This window comes from Haliotis rubra, unplaced genomic scaffold, assembly GCF_003918875.1.
Source record: "Haliotis rubra isolate DU_JTF1 unplaced genomic scaffold, ASM391887v1 Scf63, whole genome shotgun sequence".
NCBI classification, from domain to species: Eukaryota; Metazoa; Mollusca; class Gastropoda; order Lepetellida; family Haliotidae; genus Haliotis; species Haliotis rubra.
In genome coordinates, this window is record NW_025767335.1 from 591,227 (window position 1) to 604,266 (window position 13,040).

The window sequence follows — 13,040 nt, forward strand, 5'->3', positions numbered from 1 at the left end:
GCAGAAGGGGCGGTGGAGTAGCCTAGTGGTTAAAGCGTTCGCTGGTCACACTGAAGACCCGGTTCGATTCCCCACATGGGTGGCGTCCCTCGCTGTGATATTGCTGGAATATTGCTGAAAGCGGCGTAAAACCATACACTTCACTGCTGAAGCCATGTAGATATATACTACCCATCAGAAGTTTAGACTCACTTAGAGCACTCACTATATGTTATGTATAACGGCTACATCGCAGATGAATTTCTCCACTAACTTTGGGGAACCAACTGTAAACCTTATGCAGATGAATTGCACGAGGATCATGCATCAAATTGCTGAAAACCATGTGTACACATAGTGCATGTGTACAGCAGCGTTTTTGTGTACATTTTTGTAAAGAATTTGCCAATTTTCACTGAGTTTCATCATTTATTGAACTCATGACAATAATCTTTTCAACGTTACAAATTTGTTTTACAATACAGCAGTTCATGAGTAAACATTTCCTTAAACGGTATGGAATATTTTGGAAAATTTAGTTTAGAACAGTTGACTGAAGTAAATGGCTACATTTAGACTAGTGAATCTAAACTTTTGATGGGTGGTATAGAACAAACTATACAGTCACTATGACATGTGAAGGTCTATTGTTGAAATTCCACTCTCGCCGTAAACTGGGATCCGTCTCATAAATCGATGTAATGTGATAACGCACTTAGACACGTGAACGTGAGACGGAATCTAATTATTTTGTAGATCAATCTAAAACATTTGCAAGACAACGAACTGAAAATTCATAAGTTTAAGAAACATTTATTGACAATTCATTAAAAAACAATATTTACAAAGCAGGTAGATAATTATGTCAAAAAGAAACAGTCTGAGAATAGAAACAGGCAGGTGACCTGACAACGATGACCTAAGCCGCACACACGAAATTATCCGGGAATCTGTGGGAATATCAACGTAATGCGGTAACAGGATGCCGATGCAGTCGTCCAAGGCAGATGGATTCACTGAGTAGTTATTTACTTTTTGTATGCACTAATTCTGTAACTGTAGTCCGAAAACACGATTCGCTTTCAAATATGTGAGTAAATAAATAAATTGTCACTGATTGGTAACTAATGATAGAATAATAAAAATTGCGTTTTTGTTTGTCTGGGTTTTTTAACCATTACCTACTTTGCCACCAAATTTTCAGTATAGTTATTTTATCGACTTTATTGTATGTATACTAGAACAGTTATAGAAATTGTTTACCCCCTCCTCTGAAAGATATATCCGACACATGGGCCCTGTCCCACGAAGCTGATATTGCTGGAATATTGCTAAAAGCGGCAGTCAGTAGGTAAGGTGATCGTAACTCCCATACTTGAACACTGGTCTATGGTAGTCGTACTTGGTCTCGTTTTGTGGAACGGGGCCCTGATTCTTGGTTGGTCATCCAAATGCCGCCAGGTTTTATCATAGTGGACCAACATCATTTACAACCCTCCTGCCTTATTATCCTGACATAACTGGTAAATTTTCCAATACTTGAGGTTTGAACTCTTTCCCTCTCTATGAACGTCGCCACCATATTCAGCCTGTGTTGCACATCACACGGCATTTGGTGTTGCTTCGTCAACATGACAGTCGTTTATAGTTTGTACAAAAAGAAAAGCAATGTATTCCCGGAGCGTATCCGTGGCTGCGAGACTATTTCAAAGACTAACCAATAAAAGTGCAGTACGCCAATGAAAGGGCAGATAGTTTATCTATGTTACATGTGAATCAATTTCTTTCTGATACCCTCGTTAATATTTACCAATGTCTGTTTGGATTTGATCTCACTGATGTCCCGAGCGCTCACAACCTTCTACTTGAAGAACCGTTTCAATGTTCTGTGACTGGTCTTTGAACCTGCGTAAAACTTGGAAATGTGGTTCAGGATGGCTCGGTAACCTAAGGCGATACAATTCGAAGTGCTGGGTCACCCATGATCTGTTGATTTATAGGTTCGAATCCTAGATAATAAATTACCCATCGTCGGTCACCTCCAAAACCATGCACAGTGGTTTCACGTCTAACCCGTGAACATCCGGATTAGAAGCGGTCCTCAAAACCCATGTTTGTCGAAGAGGCGGCTAACGGGATCGGATGGTCAGGCTTACTGACTTGGTTGACCTATGTCATTGTATCTCAGATTAATGTTCATACTGTTGTTCACTGGATTGTCTGATCCAGACTCGATTATTAACAGACCGCCGCCGTATAGCTGGAATAGTGCGGCGTAAAACAATACACAAGAAAGGTTTCAAGGTCTTATCGTTAAGCTTCCCTCCCACTCTACACACGCCTTGATGTCACTGTACAGTCAAAACATTAAATAACCAAGCTGAACCCACCGCCTCCGTGGTGTAGTGGTTAGAGTGTCCGCCCGGAGTGCGGAAGGTCGCGGGTTCGATCCCCGACTGCGTCATACCAAAAGACCTTAAAATATGCTACTTGTTGGTCCCTGCCTGGCGCTCGGCATTAATGGGTACAACAAGGACTGGTCGGCTCGGATTCAGTATAATGTGTCTGAGTGGGGTATTCATGCTTCACTGCGGCATGGTATCACAGTGGGCTAGCACTATAAAACCAGCTTAAGTCTGGGCTAGTAAAAGCAGCCGCACATACACATACACACGCATGCACGTCGTCATATGAGAGAAATATTCTCAAGCACGACGTTAAACCCAATTCCACCACCACCACCACCAAGCTGAACCCTATTCACACCGCGTTGTGGGCCTTAGTATGACATATCTTCTCGAACCGTTGCAAACTGAACGTCCACATCCACGTGTTGTGCACCCGGTGAGAATCAAGTTGAACATTCCACTGGAGCTTCAGAAGTGTAAGCTAAATTAGGGTCATACCTTATCCTTATTCTGTCGGACAGGTCGTTGGTCCACACAGAGTAGCTTTAACCTCAGCTCTGAACCGCCCCGACGACCAGCTGTACACGAACGGGTTGACCACACAGTTAATAAAGGGCAAACATACAACTAGATCTGTCAAATGTAACTCCCACTTCTCCGTGTCACTGTTTTCGTCCGTCAGACTGCGATACAAGCATAGGACCGTTACCGGGATTCCAGTGCAGAAAAAGACCACCGTCAAAATGGAAAACGCTGTCGTCGGCTTTAGGAGATTCTCACCACACGTAATGGATAGGTTGGTATATCCTCTCAGCACTTTCGATATTCTGCAGTACATCACTACAAGTGCCAGCGTGATGACCAGAAACTCAAGGAACACCCATACCGACAGATACAGGGGCAGATTATATTGCCCATGAAACGAAAATGTTTCATTCTTGAAACTACACATACGGACTGTCATTGAATCCATGGTCATTGGGGACAGCTTCACTAAGAATATTATTGGGGCGCTGACAATTAAGGACAACGTCATGCACAATGCGACAACTCTTCTAGCCGTGCTAGCCGTCATTTGGGTACCATGTGGTCGACAGATCTTCTGGAATCGTTGGACTGCAATCGCGATATACATTATTCCTGTCGTCAGCATACTGAAGTGGTTGGTGAAACCGAAAAACTTGCACAAGCCATTTTGAAGATCAGTGACCGAAGGCAATGTTTTGAAAGTAACAAATGATGGTATGGTGTATAGGGTGTTGACTAGGTCAACAGTAGCCAACGCCCTCACGAAGAAACCGAACACGGGTAGCCTGATCTTGAAGGTGTAGATGTAGAGGATGGTGATGTTTCCTGTGATGCCGAGGAGGATGATCACGATGCTCAGGGCAATGAGAACAGCATGAAAGCGAGCCAGTTCCCCGAGTTCTTCCGACATCATAGTCCTATTAAGTGGGGGCGGTTTGACTGAAATGGAATGACATGACCTCAAAATCTTATATTCTAGATGTAGTTTGTTTTGTGTTTATCACTAGGGCTGGGACGGGTCCAGATTTTCTACCCGCTTACCCCACCCTCTATTACCCTACCCAACCCTGACACCGGTTGTGTTAATTCCTAACATCAAATTAGTAAGAAATGGCAATTTATTCTTCATCTCGAAGGCTAAAATTTCGAGTTTTTCAATATCTTGGCCATGTATTATATTCAAAACAAGTGACTGTAAATTATGTCTGAATATTCAAAGACAATACAACCTTTTAATCATGAAATAATAACATATTACATTGTTTAATCTATTAGTCACATGACCATAACGGGTCCGGGTATCATGGAGACAGATACCCGGGTCCAGCTCGCAACTCGGTTATCCGTCCCACCCCTATTAATCACACAATATATTTTCTGTCATTGCCCAAGGTACATGTGTTTGTAACTCTGATAGAATGAGACCAACAATCTATGTGGAACCCACATAACTAGAACTGGCTGACCATGGCTTGCCGGAGTTGATTTGAGGTCACCGTGGTTCTTGGAGTCTTGGTGCTGTTGACTGAAACGTCAAACAACAACTTTCAAACACTCACGACACAATGTCCTCGTCACCCAATGAGTGAGTGGGTTATAGCCATACTCCAGCAATATGACAATTGTGAAGATCGATGCCCATGCTGTTGATCACTGGATTGTCAGGTCCAAACTAAATTATTTACAGTCCACAGTCATATTGCTTAATGCGGCTTTAAACAATAAACAAACAAACAAAAGCAATATGACGGGACTCAAGTAATGGACTCATTGCAAGAGTTTCCACAGACTCATGCGTACCGTGCTACTGAGTATGTAGAAACGCTATTTCCATGTGGCACTTATAAAAGCTTTAAGTCCAACTCACTCACATACCCGTTCAATGGCGAGTAGATGGATCCAACGCATGGATAACAAAAGATGGAGACTCGATAGATCTGTTTAAATGCCCTCTTTGTTTTGTTTGTTTGTTTGTTACACCCAGCAATATTCCACCTATATGGCGGCTGTTTGTAAATAATCGAATCAAGCCAGACAATCCAGTGATCAACAGCATGGGCATCGATCTACACAATTGGGATACGATGACATGTGTCAACCAAGTCAGAGAGCCTGACCACCCGATCCCGTTAGTGGCCTCTTACGACAAGTATGGGTTACTGATTACCAATTCTAACCCGGATCTTTACGGGTATGTGAACACCCACCCCTTCTCAACACCCACCCCACTTTAATACCCACACCACCTCAACACCCACCACATCCTAGCATCCACCCCATCTCAACATCCACCCCTTCTCAACATCCACCCCATTTCAACATTCAACCCTTCTCAACATCCACCCCATCACAACATCCACCCCATCTCAACACCCACCCCATCTCAACACCCACCTTATCTCAACATCCTACCCATCTCAACACCCACCCCTTCTCAACACCCACCTCATCTCAACATCCATCCCATCTCAACATCCACCCCTTCTCAACATTCACCCCTTTTCAACATCCACCCCATCTCAACACCCACCCAATCTCAACATCCACCCCATCTCAACATCCACCCCTTCTCAACATTCACCCCTTCTCAACATCCACCCCATCTCAACACCCACCCCTTCTCAACACCCATCCCATCTCAACACTCATCCCATCTCAACATCCACCCCATCCATCCCATCTCAACATCCACCCATCTCAAGACCTATACTACCCAAAGCCTTTCTGACCACCATTAGCGACTGGACATGACATATCATCAGCAATGTTAATTCAGGGGCGTGTCGCTCGTCATGCCGAAGACCCGGGTTCGATTCCCTACATGGGTACAATGTGTGAAGCACATTTCTTGTGTCCTTCGCCGTGTTACTGCTGGAACGGCGTAAAAACATACCCACTCACTCGCTCAAATATGATTACCACTATTTACATTTCAAACACGATCAAATGTTTGGCATCATCGTACAGGGCGATGTACTTACTGTCCTCAATGCGGATGCTGCTGTTAGAGATGCCAAGGGGAGACTGAGATCTTGAATTTAAAATATATTCACAAAAAACTGATATTGTAATTTTCTGCGTCTGTACTTCCCTGTTAGAAATGAAACACTCTCTTGTTGAATATGCATGTGTATGTCCGTGTATTCCCTGCTGAACACATCTCCGTCAGCTGATCCATTGGTTATGAGCGTATTATAAACATGTGATGTGCTTCCCTGTCTATACAGTGAAATTAATCATGGCAACCATCTTTACTTTGCATGGAAACGGGGGTGATTGATCACGTGACGCAACTCTGAAACTATGCGCTATGTTGTGGCTAATTTAATGTTGAATTATTTCCGTAAATGTGTCACTATTGAGATGAATTTTTATTACAAATAAAAGCTTCCTGCTTACTCAGAGGTTTTGTGTCAACTCTCCGAGAACCATATAATTCCCCTTCCACTTACAGCAAACTCAATAGAATACGACCGGCCCTCTTTCCTTCTATGACCTGAAGCCTCAACAACACCTGTGGAACATCTCAACTCGCACCCAATCTCTTCAGCTACTCTATCTCTGCATCCACCCCAACCCAACACCCACCCCTTCTCAACACCCACTCCACCTCAACATCCACCCCATCTCAACATCAACCCCATCTCAACACAAACCCTATCTCAACACCCATCAATCTCAACACCAACATCTCTACACCCATCCATCTCAACACCCACCCCATACCAACATCCACCCCATCTCAACACCCACCCATCTCAACTTCTACCCCATCTCAACATCAACCCCATCTCAACACCAACCCTATCTCAACACCCTTAAATCTCAACACCAACATCTCAACACCCATCCATCTCAACACCCACATATCAACACCCACCCCATCTCAACATCCACCCCATCTCAACACCCATCCGTCTCAACACCCACATCTCAACACCCACATCTCAACACCTATCCATTCTAAATACTCCACCCCATCTCAACACCCACATCTCAACACCCATCCATCTCTAACACTCCACCCTATCTAAACACCTACATCTCAACACCTATCCATCTCTAACACCCACATCTCTCAACACCCACATCTCAACACCCATCTCTCAACACCTACATATCAACACCCACATCTCAACACATACATCTCTACACCCATCCATCTCAACACCCAATCTCTCAACACCTACCCCATCTCAACACCTAAATCTCAACACCCATCCATCTCTAACACCCACATCTCAACACCCACCCCTATCTCAACACCTACATCTCAACACCATCCATCTCTAACACTCTACCCTATCTCAACACTCTACCCAATTTCAACACCCATATTCTCAACACTACCACATAACAAATACCCATCTTCTAATACCTCATCTCTCAACAAATACCATCATTCTCAAAACCTACATTTCAACACTTCTCACCTTTTTCTAAACACCCACATCTCTCAACACCTATATTCTAAATACCTACATTCAACACTCACATCATTCATGCCTATCCATCTCTAAATACTCCAGCACGTCTCAACACCCATATCTCAACACCTACCCTATCTCAACACCTTACCTATCTCTCTAATACCTATATCTCAATACTATCCATTCTCAACACCTACATATCTCTCAATCCCATCCATTCTAACACCTCCACATATCAATACCTATCCATCTCTAAATACCCATATCTCTCAACACTATCCATCTCTAACACCTACCTTCTTTCAACACTCCACATCTCTCAAATACCTACCCCTATATCAACACTCACATTCTCAACACCTATCCATCTCAACACCCATATCTCTCAACACCTATCCATTCTAACACTCCATATCTCAACACTACCCCATCTCAAATACTCCACCCTTTCTCAACACTCCATATCTCTAACAACACCACCTAATTTCAACACCTACCTATTCTCAACACCCATCCATTCTCTAACACTCCATATCTCAACACTCCACATCTCAACACCTATCTCTAACACCCACCCTATCTCAACACCTACATTCTCAACATATAAACTTTCAACACCTATCCATCTCTAACACCTATATCTCAACACCTACCCTATCTCTCAACACCTACATCTCAACACCAATCCATCTCTAACACCTACATCTCAAACACCTAATTTCTAACTTCAACACCCACATCTCTCAACACTATCCATTCTCAACACTCAACCCCTATCTCAACACCCAACCCCATTCTCAACCCACTCTATTCAACACATATCCATCTCTCAACACCCACATCTCAACACTGACCCAATCTCAACACCTCACATCTCAACACTCAACTCCTATCACAAATACCTACATCACAACACTCCACATCTCTTCAACACCCATCCATCTCTAACACCCACCCCTATCTCAACACCCACATATTTCAACACCTAGATCTCAACACCCACATCTCAACACCTATCCATCTTAAAACCCATCTCAACACCCACCCAATCTCAACACCCAAATCTCAACACATACATCTCAACACCCATCCATCTCAACACCCACATCTCAACAACCACATCTCAACATCAACCCCATCTCAACACCCTACCCATCTCAACACCAACATCTCAACACCTACCCCATCTCAACACCGATCCCATCTCAACACCCACATCTCAACACCCACATCTCAACACCCATCCATCTCAACACCCAAAATCTCAACACCCACATCTCAACACTCATTCATGTCAACACCCACATCTCAACACCCATCCATCTCAACACCCACATCTCAACACCATCCATCTCAACACCCACCCCATCTCAACATCCACATCTCAACACCCACCCACATCTCAACACCCACCCAATCTCAACACCCATCCATCTCAACACCCACATCTAAACACCCATCCATCTCAACACCCACATCTCAACACCACCCATTTCAACACCCATCCCTTCTCAACACCCACATCTCAACACCCACATCGCAATACCAACATCTCAACACCCACATCTCAACACCCACATCTCAACACCCACATCTCAATACCCACATCTCAACACCCACCCATCTCATCACCCACATCTCAACACCCACATCTCAACACCCATCCATCTCAACACCCAATTCTCAACACCACCCATCTCAACACCAACCCCTTTTCAACACCCACATCTCAACACCCACATCTCAACACCCACATCTCAACACCCACTCCATCTCAGCACCCATCCATCTCAACACCCACCATATCTCAACACCCACATCTCAACACCCACCCCATCTCAACACCCACCACATCTCAACTCCCACCCCATCTCAACACCCACCCCATCTCATCACCAACATCTCAACACCCACATCTCAACATCATCCATCTCAACACCCACATCTTAACACCCTCATCTCAACACCCATCCATCTCAACACCCACATCTCAACACCCACCATATCTCAACACCCACATCTCAACACCCACCCCATCTCAACACCCACCACATCTCAACTCCCACCCCATCTCAACACCCACCCCATCTCATCACCAACATCTCAACACCCACATCTCAACATCATCCATCTCAACACCCACATCTTAACACCCACATCTCAACACCCATCCATCTCAACACCCACATCTCAACACCCACATCTCAACACCCACATCTCAACACCCACATCTCAACATCCACATCTCAACACCCACCCCATCTCAACACCCACTCCATCTCACTATCCATATGTCATCTGTGAAAATCATCACGAAAACTCAACTTCATCTAGTAAATATAGTCACACGTAGTGTTGTGTGAGTCATCGCATTTGGTGTGTTTCGTTATCATCTCTTTGTATACTATTAAAAAAGGAAGCATGATTGTATATGGATTTAGAAAATGATTAGTATTTATACGTATTATGAATTTAATGCAAACACGCCAATTTTGTGCCAGTGTTTGTCATGATGTGTACAGTAACACTTACTATCAGCCCTCAAGGAAGCTACAATATAATCTAATTTCAAAAAATATTTAGATTACAATATTAAATTAAAAAGTTCGAATGAATTAGTGGAACGTTGCATTAAATCGACCGTCCGATCAATATTCCAAGAGAACCCCATAGAGTTATGTCCCTTTACGAATAACCTACGCACAACTTGTGATTGAAACAAGTTCGGCAAACACCGACAACACCGCGTGCAACAATTTCTGATGTACGGAACAATTGTTTACATTCCACATAATTATGGCAAGTGTTCTCTGTTTGGAAGCTGTTCGCCTCGAGGTTTCAATTATCGATTTCAGGTAAGTTGTAAGGGACAATAAGTATTTTATTGCATCAATAGGAAGCTTAAAGTAAGTGCATATGCCCCAATATGTATGTATATAATATAGGCCAAAATATTGTCAAAATGTGTGACATTGTGCCTTTAATGCTTCACAGATAGGCAGATTACAATCACGATATCGACAGACAAATATTGTTGATGACAGACGTCGATCTATGTTACAAGGGCGACTAATGGCGCCCAAGACCGTTTCATCAGAGCGACTGTGGTACGAGTTGAAATGGAGATGAAGCTGGAGGTGAGTCCACAGAGCTACAGGTGTCAGAGTGTGTTACGTCCACGTGTTCTTCAACGATCAATGGTTGGTTGGTTGGTTTTTTAACGCCGCTCTCCTGATATTTACAGATATGGATATGCCAAAGATATGGAAATGTCACGGATATGGATATGTCACAGATATTACTATGTCACAGATATGACTGTGTCACAGTGAGTGAGTTTAGTCTTACGCTGCACTCAGCAACATTCCCGCTATATGGCGGCGGTCTGTAAATAATCGAGTCTGGACCAGACAATCCAGTGATCAATAGCATGAGCTTCGGTCTACGCAATTTGGATGCAATGACACGACGTGTCAACCAGGTCAGCAAGCCTGACCACCCGATCCCGTTAGTCGCCTCCTTCGACAGGCATGGGTTACTGAAGATCAATTCTAAGACGGATCTTCACGGGTTCCCACGATCAACATTTGGACAGTTACATTACTGTAACACGTCGCTAGTGTCAAGAGCGGCAGCGCTGGGCCAAACGTCGTTGGACAAATGTTGTTTTCAGGGTTTACTTTGGACTTCCTTGACGGGCGCAACTTTGGACTTCCCGGACAGAGTGTGGCGTAGACGGAATTGACGTTTCAGTGACGTTTGGCGAGAACGATCGTTTTGGGAATGTTTTAGAAATTGTGTGGTGTGGGATCACTGTGACTGACAAAACACCTTGATATGTTATTGACGGATGTGTCACAAGGCAGTACTACCATGACACTATCCTGGAGGCCCACTTGGTGCCATTTGCGCGTCGACGTCATTTTGTGTTTCATAATGGCAGCGCGAGAGCACCTAGAGTACCTCAGCAGGAGAACATAACCGCCTTACTATGGCCAGCACTCAGTCCAGACTTGTCACCCTTTGAACATGTCTCACATATCCTTGGACGGCGAATACATCACCGTCAACAACAACCGACCGCCCTCAACGAACTTGGCACTGCCCTGCGGGAAGCGTGGGATGGTATGAACTTGGTTAACATTGGACGTTTGATCAGGATTATGCCTCGTTGAATCCGGGATGGTTTGAGAGCAGATGCGAATTCACACGTTATTAATGATTTGGACGTTTTATGGGAAATGACGTAATGGTCAGTAAGTCCATTTGGCCAATCATCTAATAAATCTGTGGTCATCTGATGTTCAAGGTTCAAGTCTTTCGTAGGGCAGGGTTTTTCAACGCCACCACTCGAACCCGCCAATCATCTAATAAATCTGTGGTCAATGTTCAAGGTTCAAGTCTTTCGTAGATTTTTCTCATTAAGGTCCATAAAACAAAACAATGAATTTTGATTTGACACAATTGTATGTTGACCAATGATCTGAATGGGTTATCAACAATATACCTAGATGGTTGCTAAGTGGCGGCCTCTTCAACCTGTAGTCACTTCCCACAATAGAACAAAGCAGAACAGAACAGCGTTTACTTTTCTAAATCATTTCAAATGATAAAGAGAACATAATTTCATCAATAATTCATACATTACAATGTGTCAAAGGGTTACAGATTGTGGCTTCATGTCAAAGGATATGAATGTATAAAATATACATAGATAATCCGTGTTTAGATAGACTGGACAGTTTCTGTAATGTATCAATCTTACGGCTATTGCAAAATAACTCGGGAGTATACTATTTCGTACAACACCAGTAGAGGTGGGGTAGCCTAGTGGTTAAAACGTCGCTCGTCACGCCAAAGACCCGGCTTCGATTCCCCACATGGGTACAATGTGTAAAGCCTATTTCTGGTGTCCCCAGCAGTGATTTTGCCGAAATATTGTTAAAAGCGGCGTAAACCTAGACTCACTCACTTGTACATCATCAAGACTGATTGACTGACTGAGTTTGGTTTTACGTCGCTTTTAGCAATATTCGGGGTTCAGGACTAAGATATGTGTATCATATTTGTATTCTGGTACATCAAAGGGGAGCAACTCACAGTAAGCGGAGCACAGTAAATTGCAGACCCATAGAGAACAATGGCATTCTTGATCCCTTCTTAGAAAGAGTGAGTGAGTACTTTTAGCAATATTCCAGCAATATCACGGCGGGGGACACCAGAAATGGGCTCCACATATACCCATGTGGGAAATCGAACCCGGGACTGCGGCGTGACGGACGAACGCTTTAACCACTAGATTACCCCACCTCCCCTTCTTAGAAAGAAGCTTTTAGGCCTGGTCCGAAACTGATACAGATACGTTACAGGCTCGGCTGGGCAATGATAAAACATCAGTGCTGTCGGTGTTATTGCTTTGATGGGATGCTGTTGACATCTGGTTAGGTTCTACTCCACCACACAAAACGGAGAATGTCTCACGCCGAAAACGCCTAGACGAAAATCCGTAAATGAAAGGATTTACCAAGCAGTTAACATAAGGTAATTGAATCAACACGTCAACTATTTGAAGCTGTGAAACAACAATATGTGGCAGTTTCGGCGTCAGGCTAAAGTAAACAGCCTGGATTATTCTTGGAATAACACTGATTAAATAGATAACAGTCAAACAGAAAAACATTGACGTGGTGTTCGA

At 43.7% G+C, this 13,040-nt stretch overlaps 1 protein-coding gene across 1 annotated transcript; it reads right to left on the bottom strand.

The window, feature by feature from the left end:
• Positions 1-2,728: 2,728 nt before the first annotated feature.
• LOC124256515 (C3a anaphylatoxin chemotactic receptor-like) lies at positions 2,729-6,142 on the bottom strand. The gene is made up of 2 exons (XM_046690505.1): positions 5,897-6,142; positions 2,729-3,854 (listed from the first exon to the last, which is right to left on the bottom strand). Exon 2 carries the CDS (start codon positions 3,826-3,828, stop codon positions 2,893-2,895), a length of 936 nt encoding a protein of 311 aa, XP_046546461.1. The 5' UTR covers positions 3,829-3,854; positions 5,897-6,142; the 3' UTR covers positions 2,729-2,892.
• Positions 6,143-13,040: the final 6,898 nt, after the last annotated feature.

Coding starts and splice junctions, on each gene's coding strand:
- LOC124256515 (XM_046690505.1), bottom strand. CDS start 3,828: ATGATGTCGGAAGAACTCGGGGAACTGGCTCGCTTTCATGCTGTTCTC.